The sequence below is a fragment of the Typha angustifolia genome, chromosome 9 (assembly GCF_048772165.1).
Source record: "Typha angustifolia cultivar Huaian chromosome 9, ASM4877216v1, whole genome shotgun sequence".
In the NCBI taxonomy this organism is placed as follows: Eukaryota; Viridiplantae; Streptophyta; class Magnoliopsida; order Poales; family Typhaceae; genus Typha; species Typha angustifolia.
In genome coordinates, this window is record NC_133247.1 from 10,070,628 (window position 1) to 10,090,068 (window position 19,441).

The window sequence follows — 19,441 nt, forward strand, 5'->3', positions numbered from 1 at the left end:
GAGGGGCAGACTCATTTATATACCGGAGAGAGGAGACGTCGGTGACCGGGAGCAGCCGGTTCGTGGCGACCGGTAGTAGGGCGTTGAGAGGCGCGAAAACCGCTTCTTCCAGGCAGTCGGTTGCTTGCTTACAGCTGGCGTTGCACACGCGTCGCTCGTCCCCTAGATCCTCTTCCCTCTCTTCCCCTCCATTTTCTTTTATTTACCTTACCAAAATGCCCACGAACATGGACGATATTTACCCAATATCCCGTACGCGATTCCCCATCGTTTCGTTAAAAATTAGCTCACCGAGATCCATGCAACTCTCTTCTGCAGGAAGGGAAACGATTTCGGAAACGAATTAGGGATTAGGACGTGCATCTAAACGGGGACGGAAATTTGAAGGGTGTACTGGCGCCAAAGAATCTCGCCAGCTTGCAAGCTATCCCACGCTTACCTAATAAAGTAGCTTAGCTTAAACTGATGAAGTGGGTCTTAGCATAGTCAAGGTTTTGCTCAAAATAAATATATTTTAGAAACATATTTATCTTCATATACATACTATTTAAATAATATGATAATAAGAGTTATAAAATTGATTAATTTATTTATATATATATATAAGAGTTATAAAATTTTTATCATTAATAACAACTTTTATATTTAAAATCAAAGTTTTTGACCTAAATTTTATTTACCGAGATAAATCACAATCAGAATGTAATACTAAAATGAGTATATTTTACTATCAAGTTGTAATTTGAACAGCACTTTATATGTAGCTTAGTTTATTCGGTCAACATTTTATCTGAAAATAAAACAATTTATCTAAATAAATTGTTAATAAGTTCAGTGAATTACATTAATAAATCATCGATAATTTTATTATTTTATTTTGGTGATTTATATAAATATGGACTAGTTGGCATTTTTATGGAAAAATAAAAGTATAAAAAATTATTTAGTCTTTTAGTTAGAAGTTTGGGATGCGACGACTCATTGAGATAAATATAGTCTGAGAAAGGGTAGTTTGGTCAAAAAGCTGTCCGAAAGCATCCAAGCGAAGCAGATGGTCCCGACTCCGGCGTTTCTTTTCCCCCTCCGTGGCTCCGTGCATGTGTACTGTGTACACGAAGGTACGTACGACGTTCATGGTCGAATTATTGGGAGTCATAGCCTAACTGGAAACCTCTATGCTTCAATTATGTACCAAATCTCTACTCACGTTCTAGTGCTTATATTTTATCAGCTACTACTAATACTAAATTATGACTGACCATGATAATATGATAATAAATCTGGAATGCGAAACCCACACCCACAATAATAAAACAAAATAAAATAGTAATGAATAATACTTCTACTACTAAATTAAAAAAAAATATGAGCTAATCATAAATGAGAACACCAAATACAAATACACCGTAAAAAATATAGATCTGATTTACGTGGTCTATGATGTGTCTCTATCCGCGAGAGATGCAACACATCAATTCATTCATAGAGATACAAATTTATATCTTCAATTTCTAAACGTTCTTCAATATAGGAGACGCATATTTTCACATAAAATTTATTTACAAATAAGATTTAAAATTGAGAAAAAAATTTTACAATGAACGGCTATGAGCCCATTCAAACTCCCAATGCAAAATGAACCAAAAATGTCGCTCCATTCAAACATTCAGATGCCTTCTAGCCCTGTCACCCAAAGTTAAACAATAAATAAGTATGATATTTATCAAGTTCAAGCACCATTGAAACTTGATTCTTCCTGCTTATTTTGGCAATATATCTGTAGAATTATCTGCAATCCCAATCTTGCAAATAACAATGCCACACTCTCCCAAAATGTATCGCCTATAAATTTGCTTTCTAAGACACCAAATACGAAGGTAATCAAATATGCAAATAATTTGATCAACTGCTAGCAATGTTGGATCTAACCCTAATCACAACCTTACTGTCATTGTAAACAACTGAAATATGCCATCATGCCAGCACATCATGTAACTTTTTGACTCTTCTTTCTTCTTTCTTAATTTACTAACAACAATTGATTTTTCTTTTTTGCAAAGTTTCTCATGCAAACTTGAGTTTTCTATATCAAAATTACTTGTCTTGATTTCAATCAATATCTCCAACAAGAATAGACCAAGTCTATCATCCTTTACAAATTCTAGTCCAACTCTCAAAATTGTTGGTGTCGTCAAACTTCTCTACCTCATATTATTATTTGAATAATTCCAACATTTTTTTTCAATTATTGTAGTAGTCTAAATAGTATCCCTAAATACAAAAGCCTAAGTTTGAACCTAGCTTAATCTTTTACACCAATTGTTGTACAAAGGGGGAATGCAAAAACCCTACCCATAAATTGAATGGAATAGCATTCGATAATAACAATACCAAATGAGAAATTGACAACTAAAATATTATAATTAGAGAACTATTAATCACTTAAGCCGATCACAACAAGAACACCAAATGCAAGCAAAGCACAAAGAAAAAAAAAAGAATTGGAGATAAAAATTTAGGTTTCACAATGTGCCTATATCTATTGACGATGTAAAGCTTTAATCCACTAAATAGATTCTTCAATCCATTAGATTGATTCATATAAGTTTTCTCAAGCTCTAATATCTTGAAAAATATAAATACAAATTTTCTTAAGCTTATAAAGTATTCATAGATGTGATTTGAAGGGGGGGAAGAAACAAATTGTACATTCGAACAGCTCCGAGCCCACTCAAACGCTTGTTGTAAAGTGATCCACAAATGACACTCTATTCAAATGCGTTTCAAGTGGACTTCGATCATTAACCCCCTCAAAACTCATCTATAACTAAAAAAAACCCGTTTATAACTAGAATAACTCAAAATTAACTTGAATAATTTGTGTCACTCGATAATCCATTTATTACCCGTGTAACCTGTTTAATCAATGAGTCATGTTATATTTTGAAATTCCAACCAATGTAACATGTTTAAGATGTTTAATCAACGGGCCATGTTATGTTTCAAAATTCCAACCCATTTAATAAATAGGTATTGTTCGTGTTTGTAGTATCCAAACCCGATTTGAACCAGACTCAACCCAAACCTAGCTAACTAACCCAATTGCCACCCCTAATTTGCATGACACATACTCCATTTTCATAAAAACTTAACTATTTCATAATTTAGTATCAAATCAACGTTATAAGTTTATGATAAGTATGATTAAATCCAATTTTTTATGAAGTTTAGTAGTTACATCATGTCTAATGGTGTAATTTATAAGACAACAATACAAATTATGAGTATTTTGGTCATTTGGAGGCATAATATCAAAAATCTGTGGGTATTTGCGGTGCTCAGTTAAGTTTGATAGAAAAACTAATAATTTCGCTTTAGTTATAAGCACATCAATTGGTTTAAATTTTTTTAAAATATAGAGATATAAAAGACACAAGTATAAGATGGTAAAATATATGTAACTGAAGAAACAAACAGACAGTAGGCAATATCAAGCATATAACTCCGTAAGTCCAATGGCACTTGTAGGCTTACAAGCTCACAGTAAAAAAACATTTTCTTATATAAAGTATATATTTCAATTTATTTTTAAACTTTAATTAATTAGTTTTATTTAATAATAATATTTCATTCTGGTATTTTGGTTCATTAATTTTACATATTATTCCTATAAAACTAACAATTCTTTTTACTTTTTTATATCATATTAAAAATAATAATGACCCAGAACATAGTTTACAACTAAATAATATATTTTCTTAGTCTACTTGAAACTAGCTAACAGGTCAGCTAAAGCTTAAGACTACTAATCAAAGACCCAAATATTTGAAAGGATTGTTTGAATAGTCTTCTGAATAGCCTGTCCAACGACTCTACTCCTACCGGCACGTTTCGGTGCTCCCAACTCCGGACTCTCTGACAGTCGACGCTTTCCTTCCCCCTTCCTTATCCGTTTTTTTGTTCCAGCTTGGGCTTTGTTTATCCCAAGTTTATTCCCTGCTTGCCACCAGCCACGCTTCTTTCCACTACTTCCGGTAGATGATTAATATTCCCAATAGCACCAGTTGTCGGATAAATTAGTGTATCAGGTCAGTCTTACTTATCCCACCCCCAACATATCTATTCGTGCATGCTCTCGTATTTGATGATGGGAGCCAATCCCCATTATCTTATTCCGTATTCGATAGTGCTGTACCCCGATTGGCTATTCGTACAACTCACCCTGCTCTTCTTTAGCTTTATTCGCAGATCGGGAGCAAATTTTACTCGCGTCGGTGTCACGATGTGGATGGAGTTTCGTCTTATTCGGGGTAAAATCGCGATTAGAGACTAGAGAGAGACTTATTCGGGAAAGAACCGAATAACTACCGTGAGTTAACTCCTTAGTCGCTTTCACTTCTACCGTTTAGGAAACTGACCCCTTTAAATAAATATGGCTAGAAAATATAATCTGAATTTGATTGGAGTTTTCGGTTGATATCCCTCGCACTTATTACTTTTAGACCTTTTTTTTTGACTGAAATTGAATTAAAATAATAAAAAATAATTAAATGGATTTTTTTAAAGAGCAACGATTCGATACTAACCAATTAGTTATTAAAAATAATTTTTATATGTTGATAAATTAAAGAGTATATAAAACATTTTATATATATGACTAGATTAATCCATATAAAATTAGAATTTAAGTATTTTTTTTATTATTCATCCTTATAACTGTTTTCTTAATAATAGGAGTGTCAACTTCTACCAATTTATTATTTTTTTATTTTTTTATAAAAAAATTAATAGTTAAGAGAGAGAATTGGTTAATTTTATTTAGTATCATTTAATCTTAACAGTTCAATTAGGATAGAGAAATTAATAATTCTTATTGAATCATTTTTTTTTAAATATATTTAGAAATTTTTTCAAAGAGATAATAAAACTGTATATTAAAAAGAGGGGGAGATTTGCATCATAAACTAATATAAGTTAAATGTGTATATCTTTATTGCAGCTCTCTACTTGTGATAAGATTTATGCATAATTTATATATATTTTAGTTATAAAATATATTTAAAAGAGTCATAATTTATGAATAAGTATTCTTATGTATGAACCAAACGTCACCTTAACTAAAATGACTTTATTTCTACACTGCCATGCTACAATCTCAGTGTTATAATAGTGACTAAACAAAAGACGTTGTTGGGGATAATATTAATGTTGCAAATAATTTATCATCCGCATCACCGTAAGCACCGGCACTCGTCATGAATCATGACATTCAATTGTGTAAAAATAACTATGAATTGCGTAAATATAATTGTGAATTGTATAAATATGACTGAGAATTATATAAAATTATGTGTGAATTACTATCAAAAAAAGAAACATATGAGGAGGAATAGAAATATTATCCTATTCAAACTTTTAAAAACTCATTCCACCATTACTAATGCCTAGTATGAATTTATTTTTATCAATGCATAAACAATTTCTAAAAATAGCAAAGATGAGATTAGAAAGATGAATACTCTTACAATATAGTTCTACAAGGTATCTAATTCTTTGTTCAATAATAATTACACTCGTACTTCGAATATTCTCTCACTTATATTTCCATTCAAAATAGATATATTTTTCTTTATTTTTTTAAATAGATTAAATATATTTTACTCTTTTATACTTATGCCTAAAATTATTTTACTCTTTTGTATTTTAAAAAGTCTTAAATAATTTTCTATACTTACGACTAAAGTAAAACTGTCAATTTTAGTCAAAGTTAATGGAGCGCGCCCAAACAACTAAAATAACCCCTTCATATTTATTAGGTTAAATAGATGGATTTTTTATCTAATTATTTTAGTCCATATTTGTCTTGTTCGTAGGTGTGGCATAACTATTAAAGTTAATAAAAACACATATCACTAAAATTTACTATATATTTAGCATAATATAGAGAGTAAGAGAAAAAAAATATATGGACATTTTTTTAAGAGACAGAAATGCTTTATATATGAGGAGAAAAATATTTTTATTTATAAAATAATTAAAATTGGAGAGAATTCAGCCCTCCATTTAATATTTGAAAATTTTTAGTCCTAACTATAGATACTAGTTTAAAATTTTTTAAAGTATAGGAGCGTACAGTGAATTTAAGTATAAATACATAAGGTAAAATATAATTAACTGTTTTTAAAATTATTAAGTCCATAATAAATTATAAAGTGGTACGGCCCTTTTGAGCTTTTTAAACTGACAATAACTAATTTTTTTTTTATAAAAGCTTATAATTGGAACAACTTCTCTTCTTAAAAAATATTAAAAAATAATATAACCTTATATGTGGACTTATAACCAAAAACAAAAGGAAAAGAGAAACAATAACCTTATATTATTATTTAGAAAAAATAATCTTACATTTTTTTAGGTAAAAAATAACTGGCCCCTTCCACATATTTAGATGCTAGCAAATAATTTAAAATTATTCAAATTATCCAAACATGAATGAGCTCGGTATTCTAACACCGTCGAATGAAGATTGCTCTCTGGTTAAGGTGTTTGAACGCCATTGGACGGGCGTTCAAATCGACAAAGATTATTGTTGCGTTACGGCATTCAAACGTTGTTGGATGAGCGTTTGACCACACTAGCCCGACGCTAGAAATTTATTTAACATAATAAACCACTAATACTACGACAAACAGGTTAGACCTAGTAAACACAATCTCTCCCACAAGGCGATCCAATTAGACCTAAATAACCATAATAAAATAACATCTAAACATCATAGTAGCTATATTCTAGAATATAAGTACTATTCATCAAAATTATATCTTATATCACATACTAACTCAATTATTAATTTATCCTTAATCCACGGTATATCAAATCAAATCAAATCAAAGTATATCTATCATAATTTTATAAATAAAATATTTTTTCTATTTTATATCACATTTAAAGAAAAAAAATATCATTACACTCTTACTTAAAATAACAGTGAATATAAGAATAATTACCTGAACCGATGCAATATAACTTTCCAATCGAATTCAAAATGGATGAGGAAGCAGCGAGATTTTGGGGAGCGTACGTGCATGACAGCTGCCACACACCCGACCTCCGCTTTCTCCCCCCCCTCTCCCTCCTCTGTCCGTTGCGTCACCAACCAGAGAGAGAGAGAAGAGAGAGAGAGAGAGAGAACCAAAGGCCTTACTCGCACGTGCGGATATGGGAGGGAGGGGTAAAAGCGAGAATTGACGTAGGAGGAGAGGGGGGGTGTGGGGGGACCTCACATGGATGGATGGGAGATTGGGAGCGGTAGGTGATGAGGGTGTCCCCCATCAGGGGCGCAACCGATACAAGGATGGAATGGAAAACAAACAATCCTGGCTTGGATTGGAGTTAGGAATAAGGTACGGATAAATATACACACACCGAATTGAAGTTAGTTTGAATAGGATTCGTTTCCACTAGGAGATTCCAAAGTTTGCCTTCCCGAGACATCTCCACCATCTCTCTCTCTCTCTCTCTTCTTCTTGGCTGGCGTTGGCCTCCTCCTGTCCACATTTAATAAAAAAAGAAGAAAGATGCCTCTTTTTCCTATGAGAAAAAGACTGAGGTGATCTCGACTGGGATTAATAAATATCTGTGGAGTTGGTTAACAAACATCACCTCCACCTCACCTCACCTTTCTGATTCACCCTGGTAAATAACTAACCACCGCCACGATTTATTTATTTATTTATTTATTTATATAGCTCCACTTAGTTTCTAATTAATATGAACATAATTAGACAATATATAACTTATGGTGGAAACATTCTTATTTAAATAGTCATAAAATAATAAAATTAATTCGAACTCCACCGATTATTTCTAGAACAATGAATTTTGGTCTCTTAAGCACAAACATATCCTGTTGAAATTAGGACAATACAGTATTCTTTCTCTCTCAATGTAGTGTCGGATACTTGAAAATAGACCTATTTATTGGAATGAACAACTATGAGTAAGTGGGATGCAAAATTTATATTGGAATGAAATGATGCATTTGGTCACTAAATATCATTATCGTTTACTGCAAAACGATGCGCATCGTATTGAACCGAGAAATTCTATTTGACAAATAAATAAATAAATTTAGACTCTACTCGCGCGTGCGAACTAAATTGAAGTGTGCAAGTCGCGTATACATAAGTTAATATGCATAAAACTCAATCAAAACTTAGTACTTTATGTACCTCATTAATATTTTACAAATAATCAACGTACTAAACTTATTTTTTTAACTTTTATTAATATAATAATTAATTTATAATTACTTTACAAAGGAGATACAAGTAAAAGAGGAGATTTATGGCTAGGTGCCTCCTAATATTTTTTTTTTGGATATTTAAGTTTTTTTAAATTTAAAAGTAATAAATATTCTTTTTTAAAATATTTAATATATCTTTAACGCATTAAACCTAAAATATTATTTGGATCAATTTCCCTGTATAAAACGATAGTAAAAAGAAGAAGAAGATAGAAACGAGCCCACGTCATCCTCCATACTACTTTCTATTTTGCTACGAGTTTCTCTCCCCTTCATTATTGATGTCACGTTTTAAACAAGAGCGTTGGTTTGTTTGCAAATATCCACGTGTCCTAATACCGTACCTTATGCTCGCCACGTGTAGGTCAAGTCGAGACTCCGGTCCTGTTTGCCTGTGCGCGATGGTGGGACACGCAGCGTCGCCACGTCATCGTCGCCAGCTAATACGCACTCCGCCTCCGGACTCTAAAACATAAATATTAATTCATGTATATATTATTGATATCTACCGTCAATCTACTTTATATTAAATTATCAAATATAATTAATTTAAAAATAATAAATAGTAATATTTGATATTATAGCTTTAGCTAGTTTACTATTCTTATTTGCATAAAATGGTGAACCAAAGTGATATTCTAATTAAAAATTAAAAATTAAGGTAGATTTTGTGCAAATAGCCCCATGATAGAATAATATTTATAGAAAAGTCTACCAATTGCTTCTTAATAAAGAAGTCTACGGCGACTTAGTGCCAGGGAGGTATTTTCTTATCCTTTCCTTTCTGCCGCACTAAAACGACGAGCCAGCCAACCAGTTGGTCTCCACCGCTTCAAAATTAAGCAAATTTATGATTGTGGTGTGAAAGAGAGAGACATCAAATTAATCGACACAAAAAGAAAAAGTTAACTCCCCACTGTCATCTATCCACAGTCATATAATTTAATTAGCGACGACAACGAGTCATGCATGGGTTGATGGGACGATGATGATGGTAATAATGATAATAATGATGATGATGATGATGATGATGATGATGATGTGTGTTCCGTTATGACTTTAAGTCGCTATTTTGACAACGAATGATGCATGCATTTAGGTTCGATTACAGGGAAATTAAGCATAAGAAGACACAGGAGAATTAAACGATAAGATCATTGTTGTCATGACTTGGGTATATCTTTGGGCAATTTTGCATCAGATACCAACGTTTGTTCTGTTTCAAGAACGACCATTGAGTCTGCCCACTAACCAACCCTGATACCAAGCATTGAGGTTTTACGTAATCTTTTTTGTCTCTCTCTGTATGTTCTTTTCTTCTTCTGTGATATGCTTTCACACCGGTTGGGTGGGGGGTGGGGGGGAGAGAAGGTTGGGGGGGAAATTAATTGGGATGATTAGATTAATTATTAATTTAAAGGTTTCAAGTCTGTATTTCTTATAATATTTCCCTTTAATTTTGATATTAGAATTCAGATACTAATCCTGTTTTCTCAATTTAATAAGGATGATTTCAGTACTGCAATTAAGCAATTGAACCAAATATCTCCCTTTGCCTTTCTTATCATTTAACAGCCTTGGTAAGTAAATTTTGCCTTCTTATCATTAAACCCTAGCAAATTTTGAACTGTATCAGCCCCTTAACATATAGGAAATTCAAAAACTGACAGCTGGAATTGTATTTAACATGAAAACATGCATGGTTTTCTATTCACTCTTGTACTTCCAGCCGAGAAATGGGAGAGTAGAGGAATCAGATTATTTCACAAAGGCATTAAATAAACTGCATTCGTCGGCAAAACAACAATCTCTTGAAAGTTATATAGCCAGGTGAGGCACAAAAGGCCTAATAACAAAGGGGATTATTTGCTGCTCAATCTGAATCTGAATCCTGAACAGTTGAAGATCTAACATTCCTTTTTCTGCGGTCTTCATCATCACTTCCATCTTCATCATCACCATTTCCTTTCCTTTCAGAGATTATACCTAAAACATGGAAGTGAGTCATTGATATGTGATATAAGCAATAGAAGATAAATGTGTCTTACCCTTCTTTTTAAGAAGATTTTCTAAGCCTCTAGTGGTGAAATCATCTTTGCCGCCAAGGTCTTGAAAACCGACCAGCCTATCAAAGGCAATGCCATTCCTGAGGAGAAATGCAAGTAAAATTTTCAAAGTTAGATACAACCATTTCTCGTCTCTCATGGACAGATATATTAGTGAGAAAATCATAAATGATGGATAGAAAGGAGTAGCAAACAATTTTGTACATGTAAAATTCTAGTTCCTTGGTTGAGAGTATCAATGTGCTGTTTTGGAATTTTAGGTGATAAAAGTTTAAAGAACAGGATCAATGCACTCACTTGAACAGTATCACACAAGGCAATGTTTTAATTGCTAGTTTGGTCACAAAAAAAGGAGCATTCTGCATGAAGCACCAAAACAATTAGCCACTCTTTCGACGAATGAGCTAAATGACAATGTAGAATATACACTAACTTCAGCATCCAGCTTGATAAATTTGGTGGCAACATGCACTGGTGCGAGCGCCTTCAAATGCTTATCCATAATCCTACAAGACGTATGTGGTACATCTTCTTATGGGTGGAACCAGAAATCAATCATCACAAGTCAAGGGAGAAAGGGGAGAAAGGTTACTTGCAACGATAAAATTCACGGTGGTAGAAATGGCAGATGACTTTTTCACTACCGGTAACTTCCCCAAGAAAGTCCCCTTCAGATACCTCCCTATACTCACCATGACCTTGCCTTTTTAGGACTTCTCGCTTCTCAACCTCCTTCTGTTAAATAATGAGCTCTCCACAACTTTATTAGATGAAACATTTATGCTTGCAAATAGCTAAATAAACAAAATGTGCACCCTGGTATTACCTTGAGAGCAGCTACTCTTTCTGCATGTAACTTTTCCAGTTCTGGGTCCTAAATTATACACAAGACAAGGTTGGTAGAATTTGATGATAGGCTAAGCTCAAAAGTATGATCTATGCTTTATTAAAACGTAGTAAGCAGGTGTCATTTCGACTTACATCAATCAATTCATCAAGATCAACTTCTTCATTGGTAGAGGTTGCCTGAGACCTCCCTTTAGCTAACACTTCCTAAAAAATCAGTTTATTGATATAAGAAAAAAGACAACCTTTCGTGCAGAAGAAAAAAATGAAGCATTTCATCCTGAGTTAAATTCAGTACCAGTAAGGCAGCATTTGTTAGATATGAATGAACAAGAAATAATATAAACAAACGGCTGGAATAATACATGGAAAAAAAATTTGTTATACTATTATATAGAGGATCTATGATTTGTACATATGCAAAGTGACTAGTTATTCACAAAATCAAAAGGCTTCAAGAGATATTTGGAACAGTTTTGAGAAGAGAAATTTGGGATACAGGATTTCTGCTTCAGGTTTTCTTAAAAACTAATTTATAGGCCATAAAGGTGCCCTCAAATATTATTACTTGCAACCCTGCTATGATTACACCTTAATTTTATCAATAACTTTACCAAGAATAACAGGAAATAGCTTTTAATCCACTAGTAAATCTTCTATGAGAAGAACCACGAGAAATATCTTCCATTTCTTAGATATCTAGAATAGAAAAGCAGAACTACATGAATGACTCTGATTTCTGAAAACATAAACCGAGATAAATCAAATATGCCATACCAATAGATCAAGTAGAGGATATCATCCTGAGAGATGACCAAAGCAATCCAATAATATACATGCTATACAGAAGCACTAAACTACTACCCTCTATTCTATCTCAGCGCTAAGACAAATATCTACCACAGCTTCAATGTTGCAATCAGATGTATAATGGAGAAAATAACTATAAACCAAACTACATACCAATCTCCCAAGGCCCACTAAGTCATAAGCAGCTTAAAGAAGAACCAAAGATTGGACAGAATACCTAAATATCTAACTACACGAATCTGAGCTAAAATTATTCAGATAAGTACATAAGCATCATGTCATATCCTCTTTCTTTTTACAATCTAGTCAAAAAGGCCGTAAGTTCTCACATCTAACAACATCCCACTAAGACATTTCACACCAAGTACATGAACTCATAGATCAACAACAACGAGCAATTATCATATAAAGTTAAAAAAAGATTTGCATATTACTGAACGAATTAGGTAAATCAAAACTAAAGCAGCAGAAAACAAGATCTGTTCAAAAAACTAAGATATGGGTGTTCTCACTATCAAACAATAAAATATAAAATGGATCATATCTTGCAAAAGGACCAAGGCGAAGGCCACATGAGCAAATAAATCCGTGGATATTCTGAGAAAGATCATACCTTTTTGTAGTCTCTAGCAGCTGCTGCCATCACATTTCCTAGCGCCAGGCCGGACAAGGTGGATTTGACCGAATCTGGATCCATCTCACTAGGATTTCTCTTCCTCTTTCTCCTTCTTCTCTTATGCAAAGATCCAAATAGGATGACAAGAGGACCACTTTGTCCTTCAAGGGTTTTATTATTTTGGGGAAGAAGCGACTCCGAGATGATACAAATACTTACTACAATCCTTTCTGCAAAAGCTAGTAGGTCGTCACAATTTGGAAATGTCTAAGAGCTCATCTACAAAGTTACTTCTAAATGGTATATTCTTTTGCAACCATAGTTGTTGATCAGTTGAAAGCCCACAGTATAATGATATATTCCCAAGTTGGGACCTCCAGTTAGAGTCTAGACTAGTGGTCAAAACAGATCGGATATAAATCAGAAAGTGCTCAATCCATATTCGGATTCATCTTTTAGTTTGGATATAGATTCACATACAAGTATTGGACGGGTAGCAAAATTTAAAACCAAATTGACATGGATATAAACTAGATACGTATCAGATTTTAAACGGATCGAATCTTAAAAGGATATGGATACATATCGAATATCGATTGGATCTTAACCGGATACTTATACGAACCGAATCTTTAATAAAAAGCTACCATGCTTAGAAGATAAGAAACTCGCCTTTTTGCAATAGAAGTATTAATGAGCTTGCACATGTTAGAAAAGGACTAAATTCAGGAATACAAGTTTAAAAAAAGTTGCAGAAATGAAGCTTATGTATAAATGAACTTGCATCACGATCACCAATCAGGAAGCTTATGTTCTTCACTTTATAGAACTTAAATGTTTCAAATGTCTCATCCTAATTAATACCAACGTAACTGCTAAGAAAATATTATCCATACTGGACAATGTAATTTTCACATAGGAGGCATCTGAGCAGATTTGTTAAGCTGGAGGAGAATGCAAAATCTGGGCATGTGAACTAATTCGAAGTTCTTAAGGGTTAGGCTTAGTTGCAGAGCTTCACCAAGTGTTTTGCTGTGCTTCTAAATCTCTTTCTGAGGAGAGTTGCTTGCAGTAGAAATTTCCTGGTTAGCAAAAAGAGGAGAGTGAATGTTTAATAATATAAGAGAGCCTCTGTAGCTATGGTTTTCCTTTTTCTTTTGAGAAGTCTTTGTAGCTACAATTAATTTGCAACAAGATTTGCCATTCAGAAGTGATTCAAATATTAAATGTTTAATGTACCAACATTTTCTTGCTCAAAGGGAAATCAAATAAACAGTAAGGGAGCACAAACTTGGAAGTAGTGGTGTTGCTGTTTAGCTACATTTCTATAACTGAAGAGGTGGATAACTAGCAGAGACACAGATAAGATGTAGTCGCAAATGGAGATTTCAAATTGTTAATTAACAGATGGATTTCGAGCATTCTGTGAGACACTCCCATTCATTTAAACAAACAGTGGTATTGAGAGAGGAAAGAAAAATTTGCCGATGAGGCCAAGAATACAAAAACATGGACTGCAATGTTCCTTTAAACAATGTTGATCTTTCATATGTTAACACAATAGCAGTTGTAAATTTTACATATGTCGAAAAACTGTCTCAATCATGTCATGACTGTTAATGAAGATAGTTAAAGGTTCTCTGTATGGGCATAGGCAAAATGATGCAGCATGCCTAGGAGGTGAAAACGGATTTGATAAGGGTTGCATAATGCCCAAGTCATATTCAGATCCATATTTTTTTTAATCTGGATATGGTTACAGATATTGGCCGGATAACAAAATTAAAGTCATATTTTAATAAAACAAATACAGAAATTTATCAAATGCAAAACAGAATTTAAACTAACATGGATACAAATCAGATTTTAAATTAATACGGATATATGTAATATTAACCAGATAGGAATATGAAACTAATCCTACACAGTTAATGAAAATAATTGAGGAAGATAGTTAAAGGTGATCTATATGGGTATAGGCAAAATGATATAGTCAGATTAGGGGTGAAAATGAATCGGATACAGGTCGGATAGTGCTCAAACTACATTCAAATCCATATTTTTACCTGCACACGTTTATGAAAATAGATACTGGACGGATAACAAAATTTAAAATCATCTCCTAATTTATCGGATATGGATCGAATTTTAAACGAATATGGATCAGATCTTAAACAAGTATGGATACATATCAGCGGATATTAACTAGATACAAATATAAACATGATCATACACAATTCATATGTACATGCAATTAAATAGAAACTCTAAGAGTTCACTCAACATCTTCATTTATCACATAAAATTAAACATAAATAGACATGATGAGGTAGGTACGCAATCCATCCAAAGCTTTAAATCATGGCATCCACACCAAGTAGAGAGGTATAAGTGAATAAGAGATAGGATGTACATACACCATAAAGAGAAAGCTGAGGTAAAGAAACTAGATTAATCAACTTAAAATAATAATTGAGAGCCAAGATTAAAAATAGACAGTGGAGCTCCACGAATGTTTTAGAGTAAATCAACTTGGAGGAGGTAAGTGTAATAATATAAAACTCATCATTTTTAATAAGATAAATACAAAGGTACCAGCTAACATTAAATATCCTCTTGCAGAAGCTTCACCAAAAATCACTCATAAGGCTCATGGGCCTTTCTGACTCCTAGAAATACAGGCTTAGTAAGAATATTCAAGGACAAGCTAATAGTGGAAATATGAAAAATCATAAGAGTATTCCCCTTAAGTTCAAACTAGGTTTGAGAAAAAGTAAAGATTAAAAATATACTTGATGTGCCATTTATAGTTTGCACCCTAACAACAAATAGAACAACTGAAGCCAATGGATCATCAACGAGCCACTTGAACATCATAGACTAGATAGACAAGTAAGAGACGGTAAAAATGTACTCCATCATTATGCCATGGTTAGAAGTGATCATATGGCCTAACCCGCCCATATCTGGCCCGGACCTGGTTTGGGCTCGGCCTCGCCTGAGATCGAATTGCCAATGGCGACACGGGCCCGACCTTCGCCCACCCAGCTCGGCTCGGAAAGCTGCCCGTTGGTCCGACCATAAAGCGTAGCCCAAAGCCCGCAAATTTATTTTGTATAACTACTTATTTAACTATAAAACATCTTTCCATTTATTGAGCTGGCCAAGTCGCACACGCACTACTAATTACTAACTAGTCTCTAGGTTGTGGTGGGTGCATGATGGTCCTACTAAGTACTAACTAGTCTGGCCAAGTTGCACTTCACATCTCTTTTTCAAATTTTGACTAAGAATCTAAGATCAAAAGTTTATCGTCAATGTCCTACTAAGTACTAACTAGCACTAACTAGTATGTAGTCCTACTAAGTAGTTATAGGGACAATTGTCCTCAGTTGATAAGTAATCACCTACCTAGGCCCTATGCACGATGGATGTTTGAGTGGTGTGTGTTTAGGCTGACATAGGACTTCTTTCTAAGCCACATGATTTGAATTTCTCCAATATTCCACATTTCTGAAGCCCGGCCTATCCAGCTCAAGCCCACACTCTCACGAGTTGATGGGCAGTAACAGGCTAGACTATTCTAACTCAGTCCAATCCACTCACAGGAGGACTGGCAAAAAGATTGTTCAGCCCGATTGGCCTGGCAGGCTCGGTCTGAACCCAACCTGGCCCACCCAATGATCATTTCTAGCCATGGTATAATTTATTAACTACATGCTCATTTTAGAACCATGTAGATAAGTGAAGCACATCAAATGCAAATTGAAGCGTGCAGGCAGCTACATGAACAATTAGAGGTACCTAATAGAGCTCACTATTAATATTGTTTAATAAATTGGTGTTTCATATATACTTGGAAAGAAATTCAAAGTTCAACTAAGTTTGACATTCTTTTTATTGGGAAATATCGTGCTAAAAATAAAGATTGAAGAATCAAGAGCATACTAATTTAAGATGTCAATCAAATCTAGTAGTTACTGATCAATAGACAAAAAAACTGAAATTAAAAAGTTAGAAGTTTACTTGTGAACTTTAAAAGGTAGATAAAGGTCGCCTTCTATCAATTAGATTGTTGACTACGTTCTTATCCTTTTGTTGTACTAGATTCAAGAGTGTCACCCAAATTGTACCCTAAATTAATTAGTGTTTAATATGATCACTCCCCTTTTTTGTTAGAAATTTATAGGGACAGGAAATCCTGACAAATGGAAAAACAAACTCACTCAAGTGAAGACTGAAGGGTCGGAGGCGACGTCTGGCGGAGGTAGCAACTGGTGGGTGAAGACTGGAGAGTTCAAAGACAGCATCCAATGGGTGAAGAGAGATATACATCGGAGAAGGATGGAGGCAGTAACTGGCACAGTGAAGAGGTTAGAGAGAGTGAGGGGGAGATAGAGATAGGCAGGGTAACTAGGGTCGTGGCAGCTGATGAAAAGGGAGTGAGGGCGAGTCGAAAAGTTGTTGGAGAGAGTGATGGAGAGAGAGAGAGAGAGAGAGATAAGCAAGTTGTAGAGCCTTGAGGGGGTTGGAGTTGTTGGACCATTGAAGACAATAAGGGAGCGATTGAGTTTCTTGGCGGCCGATGGAAGAGAGATTGAGCATAGGGGTGAAAACGGATCTAATAGTGCTTAATTCACATCCGAATCCATACTTTTAGTCTGGATATGGATTCGAATACAGATATTGGACGGATAGCAAAAAATAAAACCGTATCCTAACTAAACAGGTACAGATAATTTATGCGTATGGATCAGATAATTTTCAAATACGGATTGGATCTTAAACGGATACAGATCTGAAAAAAATTTATAACCTTTTAACACAAAATACTAAGAGTTTCAAAAAAAGTGTTGCCCTCTGCTTATGTTATCAAAAGTTCAATATATAGTTGAAATACAAACTAGGATGTTTTAAAAAGTGCTGAAACTATTTTAAGATGAATCAATAGTTCCATCTTGGTAAATGATGAACAAAATTAAGATGGATCAATGGTTCCATGTCAGTAAATACTGAATAAAATTAAGATAATTATTTTAACCTCAAGAATCATCAAAGCCTTAAGTCAATTAGCTAGTTTATAACTGATGATCTTAGTTATAAATTAGACATTGTCAATATTAAGATCGAATTCAAGATAATAATTTATTGTTATAAAAAGCAATTCATCTTTAATCCATTGAAGCAAGGAATTGTAATCTGGGTAACTGATAACAAGAAGCATGCCCCATCAGTAAAATCCCATGTCCAAAAATTGTGGGTACGATCGTCTAATTTCACAGAGTGACTGGCCCAAAGCCCTTCAACAACTTCTTTACTCTACGTAAGGTGAATCATAAATTTCAGCAGCCTTCACCTACTGAATTGTGACATACATTTCCCAGTTACTTTGGCCATATACCAGGTTTCTTATAAATGGCAATTATTATAATTAAGCATATAAAATGCAAGTTCCTGCTTTGTAGTTGCAAGAAAAGGAGATCATCGAGAAATTGCATACTAGATAATTCTAAGTCTATACCATGAATCCTCCAAAATAAGAGGTGTTGTGGTATAATACCTTCCTATCGTCACCGGTGAGCTTGGTTGACCCAACGGAGAGTGGATATGGCAGCGCAGCTTGTGGCAGAGAAGCGATGGCTGCCGAAGAGGAATTGAAGATGGTGATGGCCGACGGTGAGATTTTTCACTTCTTGGTGGAGACGGCGGATGCAATGCGATTTGGGGAAAGAGAGGAGAAGACAGGGGTTGGGTTAGTGTTAGTGGTAACGGGTTTGGTTGGGTAATTTTACGTAGTTAAACGGATAACCCTTATTCAGATCCGAATAAGATAGAACTTTTTCGTATTCGTATCCGGACATCCGGATTTTTCCTAAAAGGCTATCCCTACCCGGATCCGGATCTGAACAAATAAATTATTTTGGGTCATGTCATATTAAGTCCGATATGTTTTCACCCCTGTTTGTTACGTATACTTGATTTCTTAGATCATTCTCCTGGTAGATATGATCAATGGCCCAGCTTGCCCGTGCCCGGCCCGGTTTGGACCGAACTAAGCCTAGCCCGGACCCGATTTAGGCTCGGCCCAGCCTGAGCTCGAACTACCTATGGACGGCACGGGCCAGCCTTTTGCCCGCCCGTTCTGCTACAGTAACCCCGCCCGCTGCTATAGTACTTTGCCCATTCCGCTACAGTATTTACTATTGCTACAGTAAAAAATATTTTGGTATTGTACTGTTTTACATTTTTTAAGCACACCTTTAAAAACTTTTAATTTATTTTAATTATTTTTTAAATAAAGGAATATAAATATTTTTTTTAAATAAGCTAATAGTAAAAAAAAAAAATCTAAAAATAGCTAAAATTTGGGTTGGGTCGAGTGATTGGTGGGTCGGGCTAGCCCGATCTCTCACGGGCCGACAGGCGGTGACGGCCTAGACTATTCTAGCCCGGCTCGAGTGATTGGTGGGTCAGACCGTGAACAAATACTTAAACCCGATTAGCCCAAAAAGCTCGGCTCGAATCCGACCCGGCCCGCCCGATGATCATGTCTATCTCTAGGTAGATTTGTCACAAACCTTCAACAAATTATCTTCAACATAAAGAAGATATTACATTAAAAACATTAGGGATTCAAAATAACATAATTACCACTGATATTTTTCAAAATATAATAGTTGCCACAAATCATTATATTCTTTCAAAAATATCGTCTCATTGATCTAACTAATCATAATTAAAACATAATTTAGATCTAAAAAGACTACTTTACCCTTGCATAAATTATTAAAAATAATT

General features: G+C 34.3%; 1 protein-coding gene across 4 annotated transcripts; it reads right to left on the minus strand.

Moving 5' to 3' along the window:
* Positions 1 to 10,061: 10,061 nt before the first annotated feature.
* On the minus strand, positions 10,062 to 18,401 carry LOC140767799 (thioredoxin domain-containing protein PLP3B-like). 4 transcript variants are annotated; one of them, XM_073107845.1, is made up of 10 exons: positions 18,204 to 18,401; positions 13,665 to 13,725; positions 12,641 to 12,873; positions 11,353 to 11,424; positions 11,198 to 11,245; positions 10,964 to 11,106; positions 10,805 to 10,877; positions 10,669 to 10,730; positions 10,354 to 10,451; positions 10,062 to 10,291 (listed from the first exon to the last, which is right to left on the minus strand). In XM_073107845.1, the coding sequence occupies exons 3-10, from the start codon at positions 12,722 to 12,724 to the stop codon at positions 10,179 to 10,181; spliced, it is 693 nt and encodes a 230-aa protein (XP_072963946.1). In that variant the 5' UTR covers positions 12,725 to 12,873; positions 13,665 to 13,725; positions 18,204 to 18,401; the 3' UTR covers positions 10,062 to 10,178. The 4 variants fall into 4 exon arrangements, with proteins under 4 accessions (XP_072963946.1, XP_072963947.1, XP_072963945.1 ...); XM_073107846.1 differs by having other exon boundaries at positions 12,641 to 12,882; XM_073107844.1 differs by lacking the exon at positions 13,665 to 13,725.
* Between the last annotated feature and the right edge of the window lie 1,040 nt (positions 18,402 to 19,441).